Source organism: Capricornis sumatraensis, chromosome 1 (assembly GCF_032405125.1).
Source record: "Capricornis sumatraensis isolate serow.1 chromosome 1, serow.2, whole genome shotgun sequence".
Taxonomy (NCBI): Eukaryota; Metazoa; Chordata; class Mammalia; order Artiodactyla; family Bovidae; genus Capricornis; species Capricornis sumatraensis.
This window is the reverse complement of record NC_091069.1, coordinates 151,892,816-151,916,005: the sequence shown is the minus strand read 5'-3', so window position 1 is coordinate 151,916,005 and position 23,190 is coordinate 151,892,816. Positions and strand designations below refer to the sequence as shown.

Genomic DNA, 23,190 nt, shown 5'->3' with positions numbered 1-23,190 from the left:
ACAAAGGAGCCTGGTAGGCTGCAGTTCATGGGGTCGCAAAGAGTCGGACATGACTGAGTGACTTCACTTTCTATTTTCACTTTCATGCATTGGAGAAGGAAATGGCCACCCACTCCAGTGTTCTTGCCTGGAGAATCCCCGGGACGGGGGAGCCTGGTGGGCTGCCGTCTATGGGGTCACACAGAGTCAAACACGACTGAAGCGACTTAGCAGCAGCAGCAGCAGCAGCAGTGTAGTTATATCTCATTACCATTTTAATATGTTTTTTTCCCTTGTACTAAATATATTGAAAACTTTTTAATATACTTTTTGGCCAAATGCCTATTTTTTGTATTGCTTTATTTCTTTTTATTTGTCTAAATTGGACAGAAAATAAAGAGCTTTAAAATGTTTAAGTTCCCAAAACTGCCGTTCATATGCCTTTGATTAGGGAATCTAAACTAAGAAAGAAACAAATTTTCTTTCACATGCCCATAGTTCTGAAGGAAGAAGTTCTTTGAAAAAAGCATGTAGAAGATAATGCCAAAGCTAAAGGTTTTGAAAAATAATTTTGAACTGTTTTGAAGAATCTGAAATATTCCTATTTCACCCACTGCTAAACTTGAAACTTAACTTTGTTTGGAAACGGACTCCTAAAAGAACTTACTTGCTTGCGGTAACTTTGGTTTCTAATGAGTTGGTGCAGGGTGCTAATGTTGAGAAAACAAATATCTGGGGGTCAGTTTCTTTTTCCTTTTCCTTTTTTTAGTCTCTTATTAAGAAAGAAGGAAAAAAGGGGAGGATTGAGCAAGAAGAAAGGAAGAAGGGGAGAAATATTTGATAATCTTGTAACAAAACATAGCTGATTTTAATGGTTGTTCAACTTGCTTGGTAAATCCATGAGGTTCAAGAAATTGCCAATTCCTAGAGCAAGATTTGGTGTGATTTCCTCCCTGTCCTCAAGCCTCCCTGTCTTCAGTTTCACTTGGTTCTCCTGACCCCTCCACAAAACAACTTATCCGATGATTGATTCTAATTGACACATGTTGTCATGGTATGACAGCAAAAATCGATAATAAATATGCAGAAGGTAGAGGAACAGATACCCGATGGAGCTAGAATTTTTATCTAAAGTAGTAGACTTGAAGGCCCCAAGCTATTCAGACCACATGTGTACCTCACCCTCTCATTTCCTCACCCGTGAACCCTGGTTCTGGTCTTCTCATCAAATAGGTAGAGTCATGCCCATCAAACCACAATATTTCAAATAAATAATTCTTTCTAGAATGAAATTTTATAAAAGATTCTGTAATGACATGTCAAGATGCTTGCCAACATTCCAACCTGAGTGGGAGGATCAAAGTATCCTTGACAGAAATAGGGAATTGTTAAGACATGAGTAAGAATTAAGAGGAAAGAATTAAATATAATGACAAAAGAAGCATTTTGAGTAGTTGTGAATTTTATTTACCCATGCCTCCTTTCTCTTTAGTTAGAACAGTTAATAAAGAGTTGACATTTTTAAGTCTTTGTAACTATTTGAGAACAAAATAGTAGTCCTTATTTAAAAGCTTTGGAATTACTATACATATTATAAACACCCAAATAAATCCACCAGAACAACTCAGTTAGTGTAATTAGAAGCAGACTTGGAGAAATCCACTCTCATATGATTACGTAGATTTTTCTTTTTTAGACTTTAGACTAATCCAGTAGATTAAAATAAGCAATAATAGTTATAGGGAATGATTCCTTCTTGAAAATTAGATTAAGACGGGTCAAGTTTTCCTTCAAGAGTGTATTTTGACAAAGCCATTGGAACCTGAATTCCCTCAGCTTGCTATAGGAACATCAACTGGTGTCATTTTAATCCACTCACTCTAATATTTGGCACCATGTGTAAAGTCTCTGAGTTTTTAGAAGCAATCATTTCACGTTGATTTGTGTCACTTCATTTATCCTATGCAAGGGCAAATAATTTATTGGAAAAATTTTTATTATACTTTGATTTTTGACTTTACATATCAAAGCTCTAGTATAGTGAGTTTCCAATGAGAAAATCTCTGTTTTTTGTTTTATTTGTTTTAAGCTTGGAAATATTAATTCAATGTCACTTTATTCTTGGTGGTATGTTTCCACTCCTACTCCCATGGGGTCCATTTGGGTCTCCCATATTTTTAGAGCCTTTCTGAGTTCACATTCATTGGAGAGTAGATATGCTTAATTTACATGTTTTATTCTTAATGGGCTTTAAAAGGAAGAATGCACACATTTGTCCTTAATATATCTGAGGTCAAAAGAAAGCTTTCCAATTGGCCCAGATGAGAAGTTAAAACCACCATTTATTTCACCATTAATAGCATATTTTTTCCTTCCCATGTTTCCAGCTTGTTTAAGTGTTTAAGATTGCCTTAGTTCTCACTCCTTGGCCAATTTGTTAAAGCTTTATGATTTGTTTAGAAGTCATTTTCACATTTTCTAACACTTTCACATTGTACTTACTTGCTCTTAATGCAGAATGAGGGTTCTCCCTGTTGGCTGGTTCAGAGCTGACTCTTGCCTCTTTTTTCTTTATCCCAAGTTGTTAAGTGAATATTTTTGAGGTCTAAGAATTCTCACTTGATTGAGCTCAGTGCCTCATTACCCATCCATCTTGCCATGTAAATTTTAAGCTCAGTGAAGACTGGGACCACAGGTATCATAACCATCATTGTTTTCCCGGTACCCAAGCCAGCATTGGGTACATATTAGGCCTTCGGTAAATATATACTGAATGAATAAATAGTGAAATGTCAGCATTTTCACTTTTATGCCTTACTATTACTTCAAACTTAGGACAAAATTGAATTTGTACTTTTCTCGTGAAATATCAATTCCCTTGTCTTTTTATTTTCTGAAGTATCATAATTCTTTTACTCTCCCTAGTATGAAGCTCCATAAATTTTAAAATTCTTCATTTCCTATAGGTATTGAGGCTCTGGGTTATGCTGGTTTTGCATTTGAGAAATCCCCACATTAGTATCTTTATCTCCTACTTTTCCATTTCTATTTCCATGTCAACAATTTCAGTCTAGGCACCTTACCCTGAATCCTGGGAATAGCATCTTGGCTACTGACTGACTCTTTTTATGTCCCAGTCCATCCTGGTTTCTGTAATACTGAAGAAAATGTAGGCAGTCTGCGAATGGCTCACTTTTTCTTCATCCCAGGTTTAGCTTTACATCTCTTCTGTTCTTACCGAGGAGCATGTTTCTGCCTTCAGATGGTGCTCATCACTCTGTTCCTTCCATACTCTTTGCTCTTCTGCATTTCCCTCTTCCTTGATATTTGTGCCCTGCCTCTTGCTTACAGGGCTTCCCTGGTGGCTCAGACGGTAAAGCGTCTGCCTGCGATGTGGGAGACCTGCGTTTGATTCCTGGGTCAGGAAGATCCCCTGGAGAAGGAAATGGCACCCCACTCCAGCACTCTTGCCTGGAAAATCCCATGGATGGAGGAGGCTGATAGGCTACAGTCCATGGGGTTGCAAAGAGTTGGACAGGACTGAGCGACTTCACTTTCACTTTCTTGCTTCCAAACATGCTCAAGATTTCCCTACCCCCAAACAACATATTTTCCGTTGACCCTGTTATAGCTTCCAGGCTACTTTTCAGTTTCTCTTCTTAATTCCAGAATTTCTCAGATTAACGTGCTCTCCTATTCTTGATTTCTTTCTTTTTTTTTTTTTGAAATGACAAGTTATTTAATTAGGTTCTTTGCAAGAAGTTCAGAATACTACTTTGTGAGGATAAATTCCATTTGTGAGAGCAAACACAGAGCGGAGGTAGCCCTGGAACTGAGGGACAGCTTTGATTCTTTGCAGAATTTGCGAGTCCACAGCTTTCTGGTCAACCTTGCACTGCTCTGTGATCTCGTATTTCTCTCTCTCTGTGTCGAAGATCTCACCCTCCTGGTGTCTGGGTTTACGCAGCTTCTTCTTCTTGAAGTAAGTGTCAGTGAGATATTCTGGAATTTTCACACCACTGATATCGATTTTGGTGGAGGTGGCAATGACAAATTTCTGGTGTGTTCTACGCAGAGGAACTCGATTGAGGGATAGAGGCCCAGTCACAAGTAGCAAGCCACTGCCCAGCTGCTTCAGGAAAACGACCCTCTTGCCTCTGTGGTGCCCAGTGAGGATGATCAGAATGGTCCCAGGAGTGATGCTGGCACGCGGCTTCCTCACATGCTTACTGAAGGGTTTTTTGCCATGACTCAACAGTTTCCAAGGCACATCTTCCGTAGGGTAATACCTAGGCATTTTGCGAAGTTTGACCACTCGGGTACCACCAGTCTTGTCGCCACCAACTGGTTTTGTGACAGTAGCAAGAGCACGAACCTTCTTTTTCTTTTCGACCTTGGATTTAGGTGCTGAATATTTTCTCTTGTACAAGGCCTTTCTGGAGTACATGGCTGATCGGGAATATCTGCCAATTCCTCTGACCAGGACAGGATTTCGGCTGCAGTGGGGCTTCCCCTTCTTAACCTTCTTCACCTTTTCCACCTTTTTAGCCTTCTTGCCAGCATCAGCCTTCTTGGCTTCAGGTTTTTTCTCTTTAGTATCTGGCTTCTCAGCCTTTTCACCCGCCATCTTGCAAGATGGGAAAGAGCCTATTCTTGATTTCTTGACCACATTCACAGTCTTTGTTCCTTTTCACTGGCTCCCACCCTCTTTCTGTTCCATTGAAACTTCTCTAGGTGATCATCAGTGATCAATTAATTGCTAGATCCCATAGTTTTTTTTTTTTCTCAGTTCTTAATTCTTTTAAATATCTGTGGAATTTTTGGCCATCCTCCCATTCTTGAACTCTTTCTTCCTTTGAAATTTTATTTAGATTTTACTCTTACTCCCTTGCTCTTCTCTTTTGCTTGTTATCCTGGCTCTCAAATATGGAATAGAGATCTATCCTTGGATATCTCACCTATGTATCCTCCTTATCTCAGCTGTAAGCCATGTCTTTAATTATCATGTTTATATAGAACAGTGATACTCAAACTTTGATATACTTGCAAATCATGTGGTTCAGTTCAGTTTAGTCGCTCAGTTGTATCCAACTCTGTGACCCCATGGAGAGTAGCATGCCAGGCTTCCCTGTCCCTTCCCTGTCACCAACTCCCAGAGCTAGCTCAAACTCATGTCTATTAAGTCAGTGATGCCATCCAACTATCTCATCCTCTGTTGTCCCCTTTTCCTTCCACCTTCAATCTTTCCCAGCATCAGGGTCTTTTCCAGTGAGTTGGTTCTTCACATCAGGTGGACAAAGTGTTGGAGTTTCAGCTTCAGCATCAGTCCTTCCAATGCATATTCAGGATTTATTTCCTTTATGACTGACTGGTTGCATCTCCTTGCAATCCAAGGGACTCTCTAGTCTTCTCCAACACCATAGTTCAAAAACATCAATTCTTCAGCACTCAGCTTTCTTTATAGTCCAACTCTCACATCCATACCCAACTACTGGAAAAACCATAGCTTTGACTAATGACCTTTGTCAGCAAAGTTATATCTTTTACTTTTTAATATGCTATCTAGGTTGGTCATAACTTTTCTTCCAAGGAGCAAGCATCTTTTAATTTCATGGCTGCAGTCACTATCTGCAGTGATTCTGGAGCCCTCCCAAAATAAATTCTGTCACTGTTTCCATTGTTTCCCCACCTATTTGCCACAAAGTGATAGGACCAGATGCCATGATCTTAGTCTTTTGAATATTGAGTTTTAAGCCAACTTTTTCACTGTCCTCTTTCACTTTCATCAAGAGGCTCTTTAGTTCTTCGCTAAGAGTGGTTTCATCTGCATATCTGAGGTTACTGATATTTCTCCCGCTATCTTGATTCTAGCTTGTGCTTCATCCAGCCCAGCATTTTGCATGATGTACTCTACATATAAGTTAAATAAGCAGGGTGACAATATACAGCCTTGACATACTCAATCATGTGGAAGATATTGTTAAAATGCGGGTTCTGATTCCATAGACCTGAGGAAGAGCCTGAGATTGTTCATTTTCAAAAGCTCCCAGGACTTTCTGATGTTGATGTTCTACAAGGAATATTAGGAGTGGTGTAAGGATATAAATGACCTCCAATGCTGAACCTCTGATCTTGGCCCAGTTTTAAGAGTGTATTTCTCATTGTCCATTGAATATTTTCATTAGGATGACCAGGTAACAGTATTCAGTACCTCAAACTCAAACTAATGTTGTCTATACTACTAAAAAAAATCTCCTCTTCTATTACTTTAACTTCCCTCTTCTTAAGTTTGAAAGTTCAGGTTTGAATATTATTTACACTTTCCTTGGTACCCATATCCTATAAGGAGCCTAGTCTCATCAGTTATTTTGTAGAAATATAACTTTGATCTGTTTCTTTTTCCCTGCTCCATTGTATTTCTTCCATGATTCACTTCTTTGTTTTCGCATCTGCTGCTGCTAAGTCGCTCAGTCGTGTCTGACTCTTTGCAACCCCCTGGACTGTAGCCCACCAGGCTCCTTTGTCCATGGGATTCTCCTGCATTGGCAGGCAGATTCTTTACTACTAGCGCCACCTAGGAAGCCTGATTATCTCATCTGGATTATAGCAAGTTGAGATTCCTCCCTCCAGTTTTTCTCTCATTCTTCCACTGCTGATAAATCTAGCTTCCTTCATTACTGCTCAAGTTTATTCACCTGTCTAAGAATCTCCCCCAGGTTCCCACTACGTGGTTAAAGAAAAAAATCACAAACCTTCTCTAAGAATCTATCTCAAGGAATCTGTGAGTCATTCTCCTGACTTGAGATTTAGATTTGGTCTTGTCCTTTCCATGGATCTGGGTAGGATGTCGTGCTTTCAGTCTACCACTGGGATGGGATTTGCAATGTAACCATTTTGTAAGTTCAGGCTGCAGAGTGCCATACCTAACCACCCTCAGATGCTCTGCTTTTCAAACTGCCTCCTTTAGTCGTATTCAGATGTACATCTACCACCCTCCCTATTCTGTGAGCTCATATTTGAATTTATGCCTGGTGTCATACTTGTCTTCCATCTCACACACACCATAGAATCACTTTACAGAGGTAATTCTCAACAAATGTACAAACAAATAGGCAAGTGGAATGTCCAAAACTAGCTTTAAAAATCATCTAGCCAGAACCTTGAATCCTTGAACTTTCTCTGAAATCTGTAAAATGGGAGTAATAATAGTAATATCTCATAGACATGTCAGAATTAAATGAGATGATACATGTTAAATGTGTGGTGTGGGCCAAGGGAGGCACAGGCTGTGGGCAGGAGTCAGAGATGAAGGTCCTTGTCCACATAGTAGGTGGACTGTCCAGACACCAAGGGTGAGGACCTCAGAGAGATGAGGTTGCAGGCAGACCAAGATGGGGGCCAGTGAGGGGTACAGAGACACAACTCTTAGAAAGATGCTCTCTGTTGGGCCACACCACAACCTACCCTAGAAAGCACAGATAGAAATTCTTGCATAAGAGGTTGCAAAAAATGATACTGAATTTGCTGCTAATCTTCGTGTGTGTGTGTTTTAGTTACCTTATATTATGTGATAATTGCCACTTCAGGTAAACTGTTCCATTTTAGATGGCACTAAAATCACTAGAGACGTCTTTCTTTTGTTGAACTTACATCAGGCAGCAGTAAGTGATAAAGAGATGTTGAAAATGGTTTCCAGTTTGAAAATTATTCCAAGAGTCCAGAGATAGTAAGGACCTGGACTGGGCCTGTAAGTGCTATTCAGGAGTAGAGACAAGACAAGTGTGAGAGGTGCCACGCAGGGAAATATAACTGGACTTGAAAACAGAGGGGACACGGGCCAGAAGGAACGTGAGGACAACAGGAATAGGAGCACATTTGAGAATGATGAGTAGATTTTAAGGTAGTTGTGAAACTCACAGATGATTAAATCACTGGATTTGATCATGAGGTTTTACTACACTAACAGGTCAGACACAGGATTGCAAAGAGATTTGGGCATTATAAGCAGTAAGAAAACAGAAAAAAGATAGATTACTTTGGAGAAATTTGTGTTAAAAGGTAATGACAGGAATAAGAAGTAAATATTCATTTTATCACTGAAGTGACTTAGCAGCAGCAGCAGCTTTGATATAATGGAAAATAGTTGAACAACTTTTTGACTCAGAGAAAGTCTCAAAGAATCAGGAGAAAGGATGCAAAGTGGATGGAATAATAAAATGGAATAAAATTACCAAAAGAGTTATTTTTAGAAGGGAGAACCCTAAAATTGGAGAGGGATAAAAGAGAGTGAAGGAGGAGAGAGATTTTGAGAGAAAGAGGGTGAGGGCAGATTTTATATCAGCAGTCAGAGTCTAAGATTGGCAGTAAGGATGTTGACAATGGGGCATCAGGACTTGTCCTTTGGTGTGAAGAGAGCAAAAAAAAAAGGAAGAAAGTGATAGATGTTGTAGGAAATATAGTGATTAATCACATAGAGATAGAAGAATTGCTAAAAAAAAAAAAAAAGTATAGACAGTCCCAAAATGACCAGCCATGTGCATCAATCTGGGCTAATTTGTAAAAGGACTACACTTATTCTGACATTATGCAATTTCTTCACTTAGTAGAACTCAATGCCAGTTACATCATAAACTTTATTTATGATATTTCTACCTCCAGGGTTTCTAGTCTGAGTTCTGCCTCTGAATTTCATTAGAACAGAATGTCTTATTTGTAGCTAGAATAAAATTTTAGAAACAAAGGATTCAATGATTGTCTACTCCAATCCCCATTTTTCAAAGTAGAAAATTGACATGTAAGTGGGCAAAGAGACTCTCCTGAGGGGATGCTACTATCTTGCAGCTAAAAGAGATCCAAGCCAAGCCACTATCTGCCTTCTCCATTACATTTGGAGGAATTATGGTATTTTTTAAGTTATAATAAAGACTATTGTCAGTTTTGGACTCTTGGGGAGATCCAAGCACAGAATATTGCCAGCTGAATCAAACACCACCCTCAACAGTTCCTAACCACTTATTTGGGATGTGAGATGTCCTTGTTTCTAATGTCCATTTGCTGGTCAGGCTTTCCAGAGGTCTGCTCTGATGACATTCACTGGCTGCTACCTCCATCTGTAATAGACTTGTTGCCTCTCCAAGCACTTGTGCCCAAATTTGATTAACCACAGAAAAAAAGTGCAGTCAACTTTTGATCCTGGATATCCTCAGACAAAATGGGAAGTCTCTGATTATATGGAAGCCTTAAGTAATGCTAAAAGAACTTCTGATTCCTTTTAATTCTCTTCCTTGCGGATTCATTTTACCTTCTCTTTGCATCTCCTTTTGTAAGCCCTGCAGTAGAAAGATAGTCCAATGTAGTACACATGGTGTTAGTTTCAGTTCAGTTCAGTCGCTCAGTCATGTGTGACTCTTTGCAACCCCATGAATCGCAGCACGCCAGGCCTCCCTGTCCATCACCAACTCCCGGAGTTCACTCAAACTTCATGTCCATCCAGTCAATGATGCCATCCAGCCATCTTATCCTCTGTCGCCCCCTTTTCCTCCTGCCCCCAATCCTCCCCAGCATCAGAGTATTTTCCAATGAGTCAACTCTTCGCATGAGGTGGCCAAAGTACTGGAGTTTCAGCTTTAGCATCATTCCTTCCAAAGAAATCCCAGGGCTGACCTCCTTCAGAATGGACTGCTTGGATCTCCTTGTGTTAGTTTATGGGTCAGGAAATAACCCTTTTCCTGGCTCTGCCACTCATTCTCAGGCTTTAGACACTTCCCAGCCTCTCTCTTTCTTCTATAATAATTCTTGCTCTGCTAAGTTCAGAATTTATTGTACAGAAACATGGAAATAAATTTTAAAATATCTGTAAGCCCTCTGCAAATGTACCACATAGACATTTCTTGAACTTTCCTTCTATTTGCGTTGACTCTAGGAGAATGCTAAGATCTAGTAAGTGAAGCCTTATGCAATGACATATTACAAAATACAACTATAGATATAATGGCTTAAATCAGTATTTTTTGGTGATTGAGTCATTGGCCATTTAGAGCAACTGTATTCTAATTATAGAATGACCCTGTGAGTACCAAAGTATCCATTCTATTTGTTTTGTCACATCAATTTATTTCTCTCCCTCAGTTCTTATCTCACTGTAACAAAGATTTGGAATGACAGGCTACAGCTCAAGCAGGCAGGATTTCTTAGTTCCTGTCTCGGCTCCTGTCTCATCGAAGCAGGGATTCAAACCAACAGACTGGTTACAGCCCAAGCAGACAGATATTTTATTAGACAGCGGATAGTACACTCCCGAGATACAAGAGTGGGTTGACCCTGAAGGAGTGGCCATGATCCCGCTTGGCTTCCCTTTTTCACTCCGTCTTCTCCTCTTGGCTCTGCCCTGTGCAAAACGCAAATGGGCATACACTCAAGGCCAGTCAGGGAAGGGGGCATGTCTGGGCACATGCAAAATGGGGCTGTCACATATTCATCTACATGAGAGTTTTGATTGGCAGTTGCAAGTTATATAACAGGCTGTATTGTGCATGTGTTTCCCATAATTCAGTCTGTTATCATCAGATGTCTCTATGTATTGAATATTTATGAACCCTTAAAGGGCTCCTGGTTGCCTAAGTTTACTTCAGGACAGAGCTGTGCATCAAGGGAGCATGTGCCAGAGTTGGAGAAGCCCCTGTGGTTAATTTGTATCCACTGTGTGCCTAGGGTGCATCTGCAGGAGTTGGAAAAGTCTCTGTGGTTATTTTTGTAGCATATCTCTGAGCTCTCCTGGGTGTGTCTGGGGTGGAGTTTAGGGATCAACTTGCATCCTTTTCTGCCAGGCCACCTCTGGTTGCTCATGCCTAACTTCCTGCTTAACAGTTTCACAACATATACGGAGTACCTACTCTGTGCTAGGTTGTACAGTATTTTTATCATAAGGCCTATATTTTGCTTTAAAATCAAGAAAATATGCTTCACCATTTTATAGCTAAGTAGCCTTGACACTTACTGAGTGACTTCACTTTCACTTTTCACTTTCATGCATTGGAGAAGGAAATGGCAACCCACTCCAGTGTTCTTGCCCGGAGAATCCCAGGGACGGTGGAGCCTGGTGGGTTGCCGTCTATGGGGTCGCACAAAGTCGGACACGAGTGAAGCAACTTAACAGCAGCAGCCTTGTTTATGATCTTTTAAAATTTAGAACTTGCCTATATTATACAATTACCAATTAAGCCAGTATTGATGAGGGAACCTAACTGAAGCCAAGGAGAAGGCCTAGCTGCCTGCACTTTTATTTTTTCTGCCAAACTTGGTACAAGAGAGGTTATTTAGAATGCTTTGTGATCAAAATAGAAAAAACTGTACAGGCTAGATTTTTTTTTTTAAACATAGTCTTAGAATATTTCTGTCTGATTTTATTCCTAAGAAGAGAATATAAAACCAAATTTACTGGGAACCCTGGAATCCCCTGATTACCTTTGGTAATTCTGTAAGCAATGCCCTCCGCCTCCACCAGATCATTCAAGCAGCTGAGAAATGTATCCAAACTAGAGATGCAAAGCTGTGGAGGCCCATCTGCTCTAATTTTAGTTTTCTCTGCACTTCTCTGAAGTCTTGCAATAGCCACAGCAGGGGAAAAAAAGCAACAGAAATTCCATAGGACATACTTGTCAACAAATATATTTCATAAATTGCCGTTGATGGTTCAACTCACAGGACACAGAGGACTAGTATTCTATAACGTTTGTTCCCAGTAGCAGTTAGTGTTTTGGCTGGAACTGCCTCCTCCACTTGTTTTGTCTTCTTGACTTTGGAATGGGGTATGGAGTCCAGAGAGCTGCTTTTACTAGGGAGAAGCAAGCTAGTGAATGATTTCGAGCATTTCAGTAGTTTGTAACTAGTAAGAAAGCAAACTGAATGTACAGATACACCCCCTCTGTGTACTTACTGTATAACTGTTACTGTATAACCCCCTTGCTGACATCATGGATGTGCAACCCATACAGGTACAGAGGTTCCCCACTTAGAAGGACTCATGCTTGGCTTAATGCTCTGTTGTCACTGTCTTAAAACTCTTAATAATTCTTGAATAAGGGGCCCCATGTTTTCATTTTGCAATGAGCTCCACAGTTTATGTAGACAGTCTTGGCCCTTATTTCTAGAGATTCTGCTTAAATTTTTCTTTTTTTTTTTTTTTCATATTAAGAACTTGTGTCTGATGCTTAGAGGGGATACAATAAACAATTTTAGCCTGGGTAAATAAGGGACCTTAGGGCTTTAAATAAAAGTAATGGATGTAAATCTTAGTCAGTTTAATTTTGTGGGATGAGGGGTAGAGGAAAGATACTAAATTTTTGAGAGTAAATTGAAAACATGCATCATTTTATAAGTTTCTTTTTCATAATCTGCTTATAAAACCTATTGGTATTGATACATGTAGCCCTTCTCATTGCTGTGTCCAAGAGCAATATACTCCTCTCCTGATCTGTCCAGCCTCCCCACTTAGGGAGGCTGTTCAGCTCAGAGCCAGAGGAGCTTTTCCTTCTTTTCTGTTTCTGCCACTGCTGCTGGTAAACATCACTGGCTAGATGACACTGGGCTGACAAATAGATGGGGAAACAGTGGAAACAGTGGCTGACTTTATTTTAGGGGGCTCCAAAATCATTGCAGATGGTGATTGCAGCCATAAAATTAAAAGATGCTTACTCCTTGGAACAAAAGTTATGACCAACCTAGACAGCATACTAAAAAGCAGAGACATTACTTTGCCAACAAAGGTCCACCTAGTCAAGGCTATGGTTTTTCCAGTGGTCATGTATGGATGTGAGAGTTGGACTGTGAAGAAAGCTGAGCGCCAAAGAATTGATGTTTTTGAACTGTGGTGTTGGAGGAGACTTTTGAGAGTCCCTTGGACTGCAAGGAGATCCAACCAGTCCATCCTAAAGGAGATCAGTCCTGGGTGTTCATTGGAAGGACTGATGTTGAAGCTGAAATTCCAATATTTTGGCCAGCTGATGCGAAGAGCTGACTCATTTGCAAAGACCCTGATGTTGGGAAAGATTGAAGGCAGGAAGAAAAGGGGACGACAGAGGATGAGATGGTTAGATGGTATCACCGACTCGATGGACATGAGTTTGGGTTAACTTTGAAAGTTGGTGATGGACAGGGGGGCCTGGCATGCTGCGGTTCATGGGGTCGCAAAGAGTCACACAAGACTGAGTGACTGAACTGAAGTTAAGTGATCTTTCTGAAACATCATTTTCATATGGGATTAATGATTCCTACCACTTAAAATGTTTTTGTGACAATTAAATGTATCGCCTGGTGAGTCATTAAATGAGATAAGATATGCAAAGCCTACTATGTGATAAAGATGGAAAAAAAAAAACTAGTAGTGAGGATTATCATCACTTTGCCATACATGTTTCTGAATATTATGAAGCCCTTAACAAATATGTAACAATGATCTTGAATTTGCATTGTTTGGTCTCTCTCACTGTGTTCTTCGCTTGACTATTGGTGTTGTTTTTTTTTTAAATAATGAGAAAATTTTACCCCTGAAATGCAGTCCTGGATGCATTAGAGTCTGAGGTTCCTCTTTTAAAAAATTGAACAATATTACCTTTAACATGCCCGCATGGGATTAAAAGGCTTAAACCCATACAGTTATAAAGCTATAATATTAAATATTTATAAAAATATGTCTGTATTCTTTTCTATTCATTTAGAAAAAGATGAATGCTTAGTGTTCTCAAACTTTCATTTTGCAAAGTAGCAAATAATAGAACTGTATGTGCTATGTGCTAAGTTGCTTCAGTCTTGCCTGACTCTGTGACCCTATGGACTGTAACCTGTCAGGCTTCTCTGTCCATTTGATTCTTGAGGCAAGAATACTGGAGTGGGTTGCATTTCCTTCTCCAAACAGAACTGAGAGAGCTGGAATTCTGTCAGACCAGAATTCCAGAATTATGCTCCTTCCTGGTCCCTGAACTCACTATTAGAAATTAAAAGCTCAAGCATACATTGAGCAATTTTTTTCATGTTCTTTGCAAATTAAAAATCTTAAGAGAAGCCAATATTAAATCTTAAGAGTAGATGGGGGTCTGTGATATATTAAGAAACTTGAAATACATTCTGAATCTCCCCGTGGTTTTACAGCATACTTTGGTTATTTGACAGATACTACACAATTCGCTATAGAGAAAAGGATAAGGAAAAGAAATGGATTTTTCAACTCTGTCCAGCCACTGAAACAATTGTGGAAAATCTAAAGCCTGACACGGTCTATGAATTCGGAGTGAAAGACAATGTAGAAGGTGGAATTTGGAGTAAGATTTTTAATCACAAGACTATTGTCGGAAGTAAGTACTGGACATTTGAGTGAGCTTTCTGTACTATTTTTCTCTAATTATAAATTTTTATTTTATTAGTTGTGTAATATGAGCTAATTCTCATTTTCTATATTTATGAAAATATAAAAGTAAACAATTGGAGCATTAATAATTCAGTATCTTCTCTAGTGAGTGTTTCTTTGAAAAATGATTAACATTTGACAGTAACAAATCATTCCAAATTTATTTGGCCATTGGTCTGGTTTTAAATCAATCTCTGAACACTAACTGAGCCAAAAAAACAATACCATGTATGAATATTCAGTGAAACAGCTGGGCCAGTGGAAATGAACATGCAAAGACTATGGGGCCTGAGGCTTGTTTCCTAACATCCTTTGTTTCAAACATCATTAGAATCAGTGTTGAAATGATAGCAAATAAAATAATATGCCCAAGTTACAGCAGTAGTTGTAGCTGTCTTCATAATGACTAGTAAGAATTGATTTAGGATAAAGAAGAATGAAACGAATGTCATTTTCTTTTTGTTTTTGTCAGGTAAAAGCAAAGTAAATGGGAAAATCCAAAGTACCTATGACCAAGTCCACTCTGTGGTATGTACCACGTTATTTTCAAGTATAGTCTTTTTAAAATATCTGTATTATACTTTTATTTAAATAAGGAAGTGGTCCTTTTATGAGGTACTGAAACTGGATTACCTGCCTAGCTATCAAGTATTGGTATGTGACATTTTATGAATTAATTTCTTTCTCAGAAAATGGAGGTAGAAGCATGAGACCAAATCATCTCTAATTTGTTTAAAGCTCTAAAATTCTGATATTCAACATAGTTAACCTAGTATTTCAGTATTCCATTTATTTTGAGGTTATTCTTATTATCTTCTGTCCCATGAGTTGTTTTCCACCATAAGATGTTTCAAGAGTGAATTAGTAGATGCTCTCCTTACCCTGCCATTGTTCAAATCTTTGCTCTATTTTCTAACATTTCCTACTTAAAAGAGCCAGCCCTTCTCAAAATGAAGAAGCAAGTGGTTTGGTTTGTAACATGCCCAGCCTCTGTTCAGTACAGTCAGTGTCTGTATATTTCATGTGGCTGCCATTTTCCTGTCTAGAATCCTGTTCACACATCTGATTTCTTCCTTAAAGTGGATATGTAGATACTTAGACCAGGAATTAGTAATTTAGATTTTTAACAATATTTAAACTTTCTAATATGGCTGGTCAACTTTTTTTTATTTTTTTTTTACCAATTTGCAATCTTGCTGGCAATGGATCAGAGTTGTCTTGATGTAGTACCCTGATTCTCAACATTATGTATTTCTATCACTAAATTTTTGGCTAGTGTAGTCATGTAAAATGGCTTGTAAATTTCTATTTCTGATTGCTGATAAAGCAGCACTTAGTTCACTTATTTATTAGTCATTTGTATTTTCCATTTAATGATCTTTAGTTTCAGTTCTTTGTTTATTGGGCATCTTGTGGTTTTTTTTTCTTTCTTTTTGAATCGTTTAAAGACACTAAAGAACAAAGACTCTTAGTGATATCATCTAGAAACATTATTGTCACATTTGTTATCAATTTTGTTTATAGGAATTTGTGAAATAGGCAAGTCTTAATTTGCTTAATGAAGTTATTTGTCTTTCCATTGTCATATCTTCAATTGCCTGATGTTTTAGTAAGCTCTTCCTTACCCAGAGATGAGATAAATAATTATCTTCTTTTTTTTTTTTTTTAGTTTTAGTGGTTTGATTTTGTAATAATTTAAACTATGTGGGTTTTATCTTGCTATCTTATATGCAGTAAAGTCCTGCATTGTTGAGGGTATGTACTTTTCCCAAATACTTAACTAATCAGCTTAGTACCAAGTATTGAATTCTGCCATTCAAGGGACCATTGCTAACGTTCCTTCCCTGGTGGCTCAGTGGTAAAAAAAAAAAAAAAAATCCACCTGCAGTGCAGGAGACCTGGTTTCAATCCCTGGCTTGGGAAGATCCCCTGGAGAAGGGAATGGCAATCCACTCCAGTATTCTTGCCTGGGAAATCCCATGGACAGAGGAGCCTGATGGGCTACACTCCATGGAGTCACAAAGAGTTGGATAAGACTGAGTGACTAACTCTTTCACTTCACTTCAAGGTCCCTTTGGCTTTGGCTTGTCAAACCCAGTCACAAGGAATAGAGCCACTCTTCCATTCTCTTCTAGAATAATCCTCACTGTTGTGAATGGTTTCCTAGGAAACACATCTTATCTCCCACCCTCTTGGCTGTTGTGCTTTAGCTTACATGAGACTCAATGTTGTTTCTTTCATTCCTTCTTCTCAGCAATCATATCCCAAAGATTTGTGTTTCTTTTGGCAGAATATTTCATTTAGGGTTAGTTACTCAGCAAGATTGGGAAAGATGATTGACGTTTTATTCCCAAGAAATTTTATATCTTTTCCACATCATAAATAGCCATGACAAGAAGGTCCAGGAAGAAATTTCCTGCATCTATGACACAGAGCCAGATATTTGATCACTTCAAGCTGTGAGGCAGAGTTACCCCCAACTCTAGCCAGCTCTAACGAGCTGTGGTTTGAAACTCTTGGGTATTTCCAAAGGAAAACCCAAACTAATTAAAAAGATATTTTAAGGATTCTCTGTGAGGCTTTCTTCATTGCTACAGTCTGGATAGCACAAAAAAATGTTTCAAAAACTTCCCTCTGTGCCTTTGGGTACCTCTGGAACATGGGAAAGTTGTAAAAGAACCACTTGGGATAGCCTTTGACCATCTCATGTGACCATTTAGAATTGATCCTGAAAGTTGATTTGATACTTTATAGAGGTATGTATTTTGGGGCTTCCCAGGTGGCACTACTGGTGAAGAACATACCTGCCAGTGCAGAAGACGTAAGTGAGGAGGGTTCAGTCCCTGGGTCAGGAAGATCCCCTGCAGGGGGCATGACAAACCACTCCATATTCTTGCCTAGAGAATCCCATGGACAGAGCAGCCTGGAGGGCTGCAGTCCATAGGGTCGCAGAAAGAAGGCAGTATTTCAACAGCTATGGAATTAATTCTAGAGTTTTAAGACATGTTGAAAAATGTTTTTATTCATATATGCATGCTTACACCTAAAACTTAAGCACAGCAAAAACTTCTTCACACCTTCTGAAAAGAGATTGGCAATAGAAAAAGCAATTTGAACTTGAGGCTATCCCTTTTAAGAGACAAATCATATTCAGATTAAAATTTGAATATTAAACACAGCCCCATCTTAACTTCTGCCCGCCCAGCTGTGACATGTGGCTTGTAGGCTCTTAGTTCTCCAAACAGAGATTGAACATGGGGCCATGCAGTGAAAGTACCATGCCCTAACTACTGTACCACCAGGGAACTCCCAAATACAGCCCCACCTTAAGTATCTTGTTACATTATGTACAGTAACTCATGTATCTAAGCATGTGTTCTGCAGGCAACTCTCGGTACATTTGTGCCAGAGGACACTTAGCAGGGGTCTCTTCTAATTGGTTAGTGCTTTTGTTATAGCTTTGTTATACTGCTTGTTAAATACTTATACTGCTTGTTAAATACTTTCAATATCACCCCTGCTTCCATCTCTAGAAAAATGAGAGAAAAGATGGATGCACAAACAAAGCCCTAATTCTTCCTATGTAAGTTGTATTACTTGAGATCCATGTACAAAAAACAGATGATAATTGGGCTATTTTCTTCATATTGGGAAGCAAGAACCCTGTTTTTATCAAGGTTAAATCTAATGTCTACTATCTGTCTTTTTTTTTTAATTTTATTGGATTATTATTGATTTATAATGCTGTGCTTTTAATAGTTTCAGGTGTACAGCAAAGTGATTCAGTCATACATATACACTCATTCATTCTTTTTCAGATTCTTTTCTCATGTAAGTTATTACAGAATATTGAATAGAGTTCCCTGTGCTATACAGTATGACCTTGGTTATCTGTATTATATACAATAGTGTGTGTGTGTTAATCCCAAGCTCCTGATTTATCCCTCCCCCTTGTGTTTCCTCTTTGGTAACCATAAGATTTTTTTTTCCATATCTGTAAGACTGTTTTGTAAATAAATTCATTAAGCTTTATTATATAAACAATATAAAGGAATGATGGCTAGCTTTAATATATTATTAAATAAGTTTTTAAAAACTTAGTCATCTGACTGGTTCACTAGCCAAACAATGAATTTCTGAAGTATATACCATTTATTAACAGGTGTTTTAAAATTTAAGTTTAATTACTGAATTAATCCAAATCTCCTGAGAATCAAAATTCCCTAAAATAGACATCTATTTTCACCCTTCCATTTTTTTCCCCATCAGAGGTCCGCCTGTCTTTAAAAAGGCCATGTCTATCGTTGGCAAAAAGAGAAGCAGTATCAGTTTTTAACGTGTAACAGTTAGTAGCTGAGTAAATAAGGAGAAATATAGTCTGATCTCTCCCCCGCACACCTGAAGACTGTGTGCAGTGAATACATATGTCTTTCCATTCCTAGCAATCATTGACCTAAGCAGAAACTTAAAAACTTCATATCTACACCACCAATATGACCACAGGTAGATATATCTGATTCCTTCCCAGCTGGCCAGAAATACAGCAATTGTCACAAAAAGGATGTTAGAGTCACCTTTAGTCAGCTGTTAGACGGAATCAGTATCTTTCATAACTTTCATCAGGACATCCTAAAAATGAATTAAAACCAGGATGTAACAGGCCCAAATTTTTCTCATGTGGTTTAGGTCTTGAGTCATTGAAATTTGATTTTAAGCAACCCTTAGCTACTCCCTGGGGCCTAATGAAAAAGTTAAATCAACAGTGGATATGCTGATGTCACAAAAATACCAAATGGACAAACCTATAAAGAGTAACTCACAAAGAATAGCATCCTGGTGTTATCATTACTTTTCTTAAATTTAATTTTTTTAAAATAATATCAGGGGAAAGGTAATGCAATGCAGAGTGAATCTAAACTCCCCCACAGTGTTTGGTTACTGCTGCTGTGGTCATTGCTAGATTTGAGTGGGTTTTCCCTAACCAGAACTGAAAAGGAAGCTGGATGGACCATCAGGGACATTGCCTTTTACCACTTCAGCATCCTCTTCCCATTGAATCTCACCAACTGGAGAGAGTCAATGTCCCCTGAAAAGTAGTAACAGTGAATTTCCTTAGGGCTTTCCTTGTGTCTCAAATGGTAAAGAATCGGCCTGCAATGCAAGAGATCCAGGTTCATTCCTGGGTTGGGAAATGCTCCTGGGGAAGGGAATGGCAACCCACTCCAGTATTCTTGCCAGGAAAATTCAAGGAGCCTGGCAAGGCCACAGTCCACAGGGTTGCAAAGAGTTAGACATGACTGAGCACACACACGTGAAGTGCAGTAAGCCAGACAAGTATCATCTGATATTGCTTATACGTGAAATCTAAAAAAATGATACAAATGAAATGATACACAAAACAGAAATAGACCTGCAGACATAGAACACAAATTTATGGTTACCAAAAGGGAAAGGAGAGGAGAGAGATAAATTAGAGAGAGTTTGCCATTAATGTATATATAAATATTTATGTTATATATAAAATATGTTTTATATAAACCTATATAAAAATGTTTTTATATAAACCTATATAAAAATATGTTTTTATTTAAACCTATATAAAAATATGTTTTTATATAAACCTATATAAAAATATGTTTTTATACAAACCTATATAAAAATATGTTTTTATATAAACCTATATAAAAATATGTTTTTATATAAACCTATATAAAAATATGTTTTTATATAAACATACATAAAAATAGATAACCAATAAGAATCTGTCTAGCACAGGGAAATATATTAATAATTCCTATTCCTCTAGCACAGGAAATATAATATATATAGTGATATATAATAGTCTATAAAGGAAAAGAACCTAAAAAAATGTGTGTTTATATATATATTCTTATAGATATAATGTGAATCACTTTACTATACACCTGAAACTAATACAACTAATAATACACCTGAAACTAATACAACACTGTAAAATTAACTATATTTCAATTAAAGACCTTCTTACAGAGAGGGAGTTAGTACTTGCTCATTAGTCTTGGTGCATCTTTGGATTGCTAATTAGGCAAGAGAATAATTATAAGGTCTAGAAAGAATTGGATTCTGCAACTAAATGATTTCCTTATTTTCTGGCAGCACAGATATAGTCTTGTCATCATCTTAATAGAGGACTAGTCTGTATTCATATAAGAACCCAAACAGAAACTGTTCCATTATGTCATGAATGAAATATTTTTCTAACTCTTTTTGTCAAAAACTTCCTTGAAATAAATCATCCACAGCAAAGAAAATACATTCTGGGATAATGCCACCCACACAGCAACACATAGGTGTTTCTGCTATAATGTGATGTGTCTCTGAACACGTCACACTCTGCAAAACATACACTAAACGGCAAGATTCATGGGGCAAAAAGAGGACCAGCCATTCAAAAATCTTTGGAACTGTAGCCACAACTCTATCAAGAAAAAATTAGTAGCACCAGGAACAATACTATGGCTCCCCTGGCAAACAACTCCCATGAAACTGGAGTTTGCCGCAGAAAGGATTTAAATGCTCAGGAATGATAGAGACTATGGATGGCAACCCCTTCACTGAAGCAGGACAGGTGACGGAGGTAAGGTGGACACATCAAGACAGGGTCATGGGCCTGGGGAAGAAGGATCCTGTGGGCAAGTGCACTTATTTAATTTTCTTATGATAAAGCCAAGAGGTTCTCTGCCAGTATGACATCAACGTTGAACTTTTTTTTTTTCTTTCCTACTGATGGCTATACTTGTGTTCCTGCTGTTCCTCTTCCCTTGCTTGGGCAAAGTTGTGTATAAATTATATTTACATCATTCCTCTGTTGACCAATAGTGTCTGAGCCATGCACTACAGAAGCTTAATAGACCGCTAGTTATAATAGCTTTCCCTGGTTATAAGTGTAATTCACCCCTGTAAGGAACTTGGAAAATAGAGAAAGGTACATAAGATAAAATATCAGATTATAAGAAATTACTACCATTTACCAAACGACTTTGATATATTTCCTTTTGGTGTTTTGTCTATACATATATTGTTTTTAGGTTATAATATAAATATAAATTTGTATCCTTTACATTTTATACTACACATACGTCCTACTTTGTTAAATAAATGTCAGAAATTTTAACCATAATTTATTTAACAAAACCTCTGCTTTGGAATGAGGAGAGAGTTTCACATTGTGGTGATAAGCACTGTTACACAAAACGATGACACTCTCTTCTACCACTTCCTTAGGCTAGATTGCTAAGTAGGAAATTACTGGATGTCTTAGTTCATCAGGACTGCTAGAGCAAAAATACCGCAGACTGGATGGATGGCTTTACCAGTGAATTAGTTCCCACAGTTATGGAGCCTGGGCAGTCAGTGTTAAGGCACTGGCAGATTCAGTGTCTGGGGAGAGCTCACTTCTGGCTCACAACTATCTCACATGGCAGAAGGGTGGAGGGAGTTTTCCGTTCTCTTTCATAAGAGCACTAATCCCATTCATCGGGTCTCCACCCACATGAGTTATTTACTTCCAAAGGCCCCACCTCCAAATGCCATCACACTGGGGATTAAGTTTCAACATACAAGTTTGTGGGGCAACACAAGCATTTGCCCTACAGCACTGAGTCCAAATACAATGCAAGAAACATAGATGCTTCTCTTGAACATAGTTAAGAGTAAACTTTTATTTTCTGTGTGTTTTAAATGTAAGGACTTTAATACAAGAAGGAAAATAGCCAACAGTAAGCGTGGTATTGGGGCCCTTCTTTGTTATGGGTATATTGTTGATCAGAATGGGAGCATGTGAACAAATCTTATTTTCTCACAACTTTAAACACCTGTGTGGTTAAGTATCTCATTCACTACATCCTGGATCATCAGCAGGTCTAGTATCGGGAATATCTGAACCATGCATCCAGGTTAAACCAAGCTTCAGAAAATCAGCGTCATGCTTACTTTACCCCTTAAGTCAAGTGAAGTCGCTCAGTCGTGTCCGACTCTTTGCGACCCTGTAGACTGTAGCCCGCCAGGCTCCTCTGTCCGTGAGATTCTCCAGGCAAGAATACTGGAGTGAGTTGCCATTTCCTTCTCCAGGGGATCTTCCCAACCCAGGGATCGAACCCAGGCCTCCTGCATTGCAGGCAGAGGCTTTATCCTCTGAGCCACCAAAGATGGCTCAGACTTACCTCTTTACCTCAGTCTAATTCTGCTCTGAATATTTCCTGTTGTTCTCTCATGCTCTTTCATGCCTCCCTCTTGGCTGTCTTATCCTTGGCTCACTATCCCCAGAGAGGACTCCACTGTAAGGTTAACACTAAACATGCCCCTAGTTCAAGTCGCTCTCTCTGTGATATCCAAACTTGCCATGGAGCATCTGAGGGAAGTTGGAAGAAGGGAGAAGTCACAGTCCTCTGAGACCTGCCCTTCCAATTCTGAGGTCCTCTGGGCATAAATACATACACAGTTGTTAAAACTGCAGGCTTTGGAAGTGGGAATGTCTGGATCTGCGTCCCAGCTCTGCCTTCCTGGGCAAGGCGAAGCGTAGCCTCAGGAGTTCACAGTGGTTGAGTGTCTGAAGCAGCAGTGAGACACCCTGTAACAATTGTCGGATTGGTTTTTTAAATTTATTTATTTGTTTAATTGGAAGATAATTACTTTACAATGTGGTGATGGTTTTTGCCACACATCAGCATGAATCGGCCGCAAGTATACGTGTGTCTCCCCCATCCTGAACCCCCTCCCTCCTCTCTCCTCACCCCGTCCCTCTGGGTTGTCCGGGGCACTGGCTTTGGATG

At 38.7% G+C, this 23,190-nt stretch overlaps 1 protein-coding gene and 1 pseudogene across 1 annotated transcript in view; one reads left to right on the top strand and one right to left on the bottom strand.

The window, feature by feature from the left end:
- Positions 1–23,190, top strand: part of ABI3BP (ABI family member 3 binding protein) — a 281,220-nt gene that overhangs the window by 109,825 nt on the left and 148,205 nt on the right. The window contains 2 exon segments of the mRNA XM_068984735.1: positions 14,146–14,331; positions 14,860–14,908. Of these exon segments, the coding sequence (XP_068840836.1) occupies positions 14,146–14,331; positions 14,860–14,908 (235 nt within the window).
- On the bottom strand, positions 3,727–4,606 carry LOC138086431 (large ribosomal subunit protein eL6 pseudogene; annotated as a pseudogene).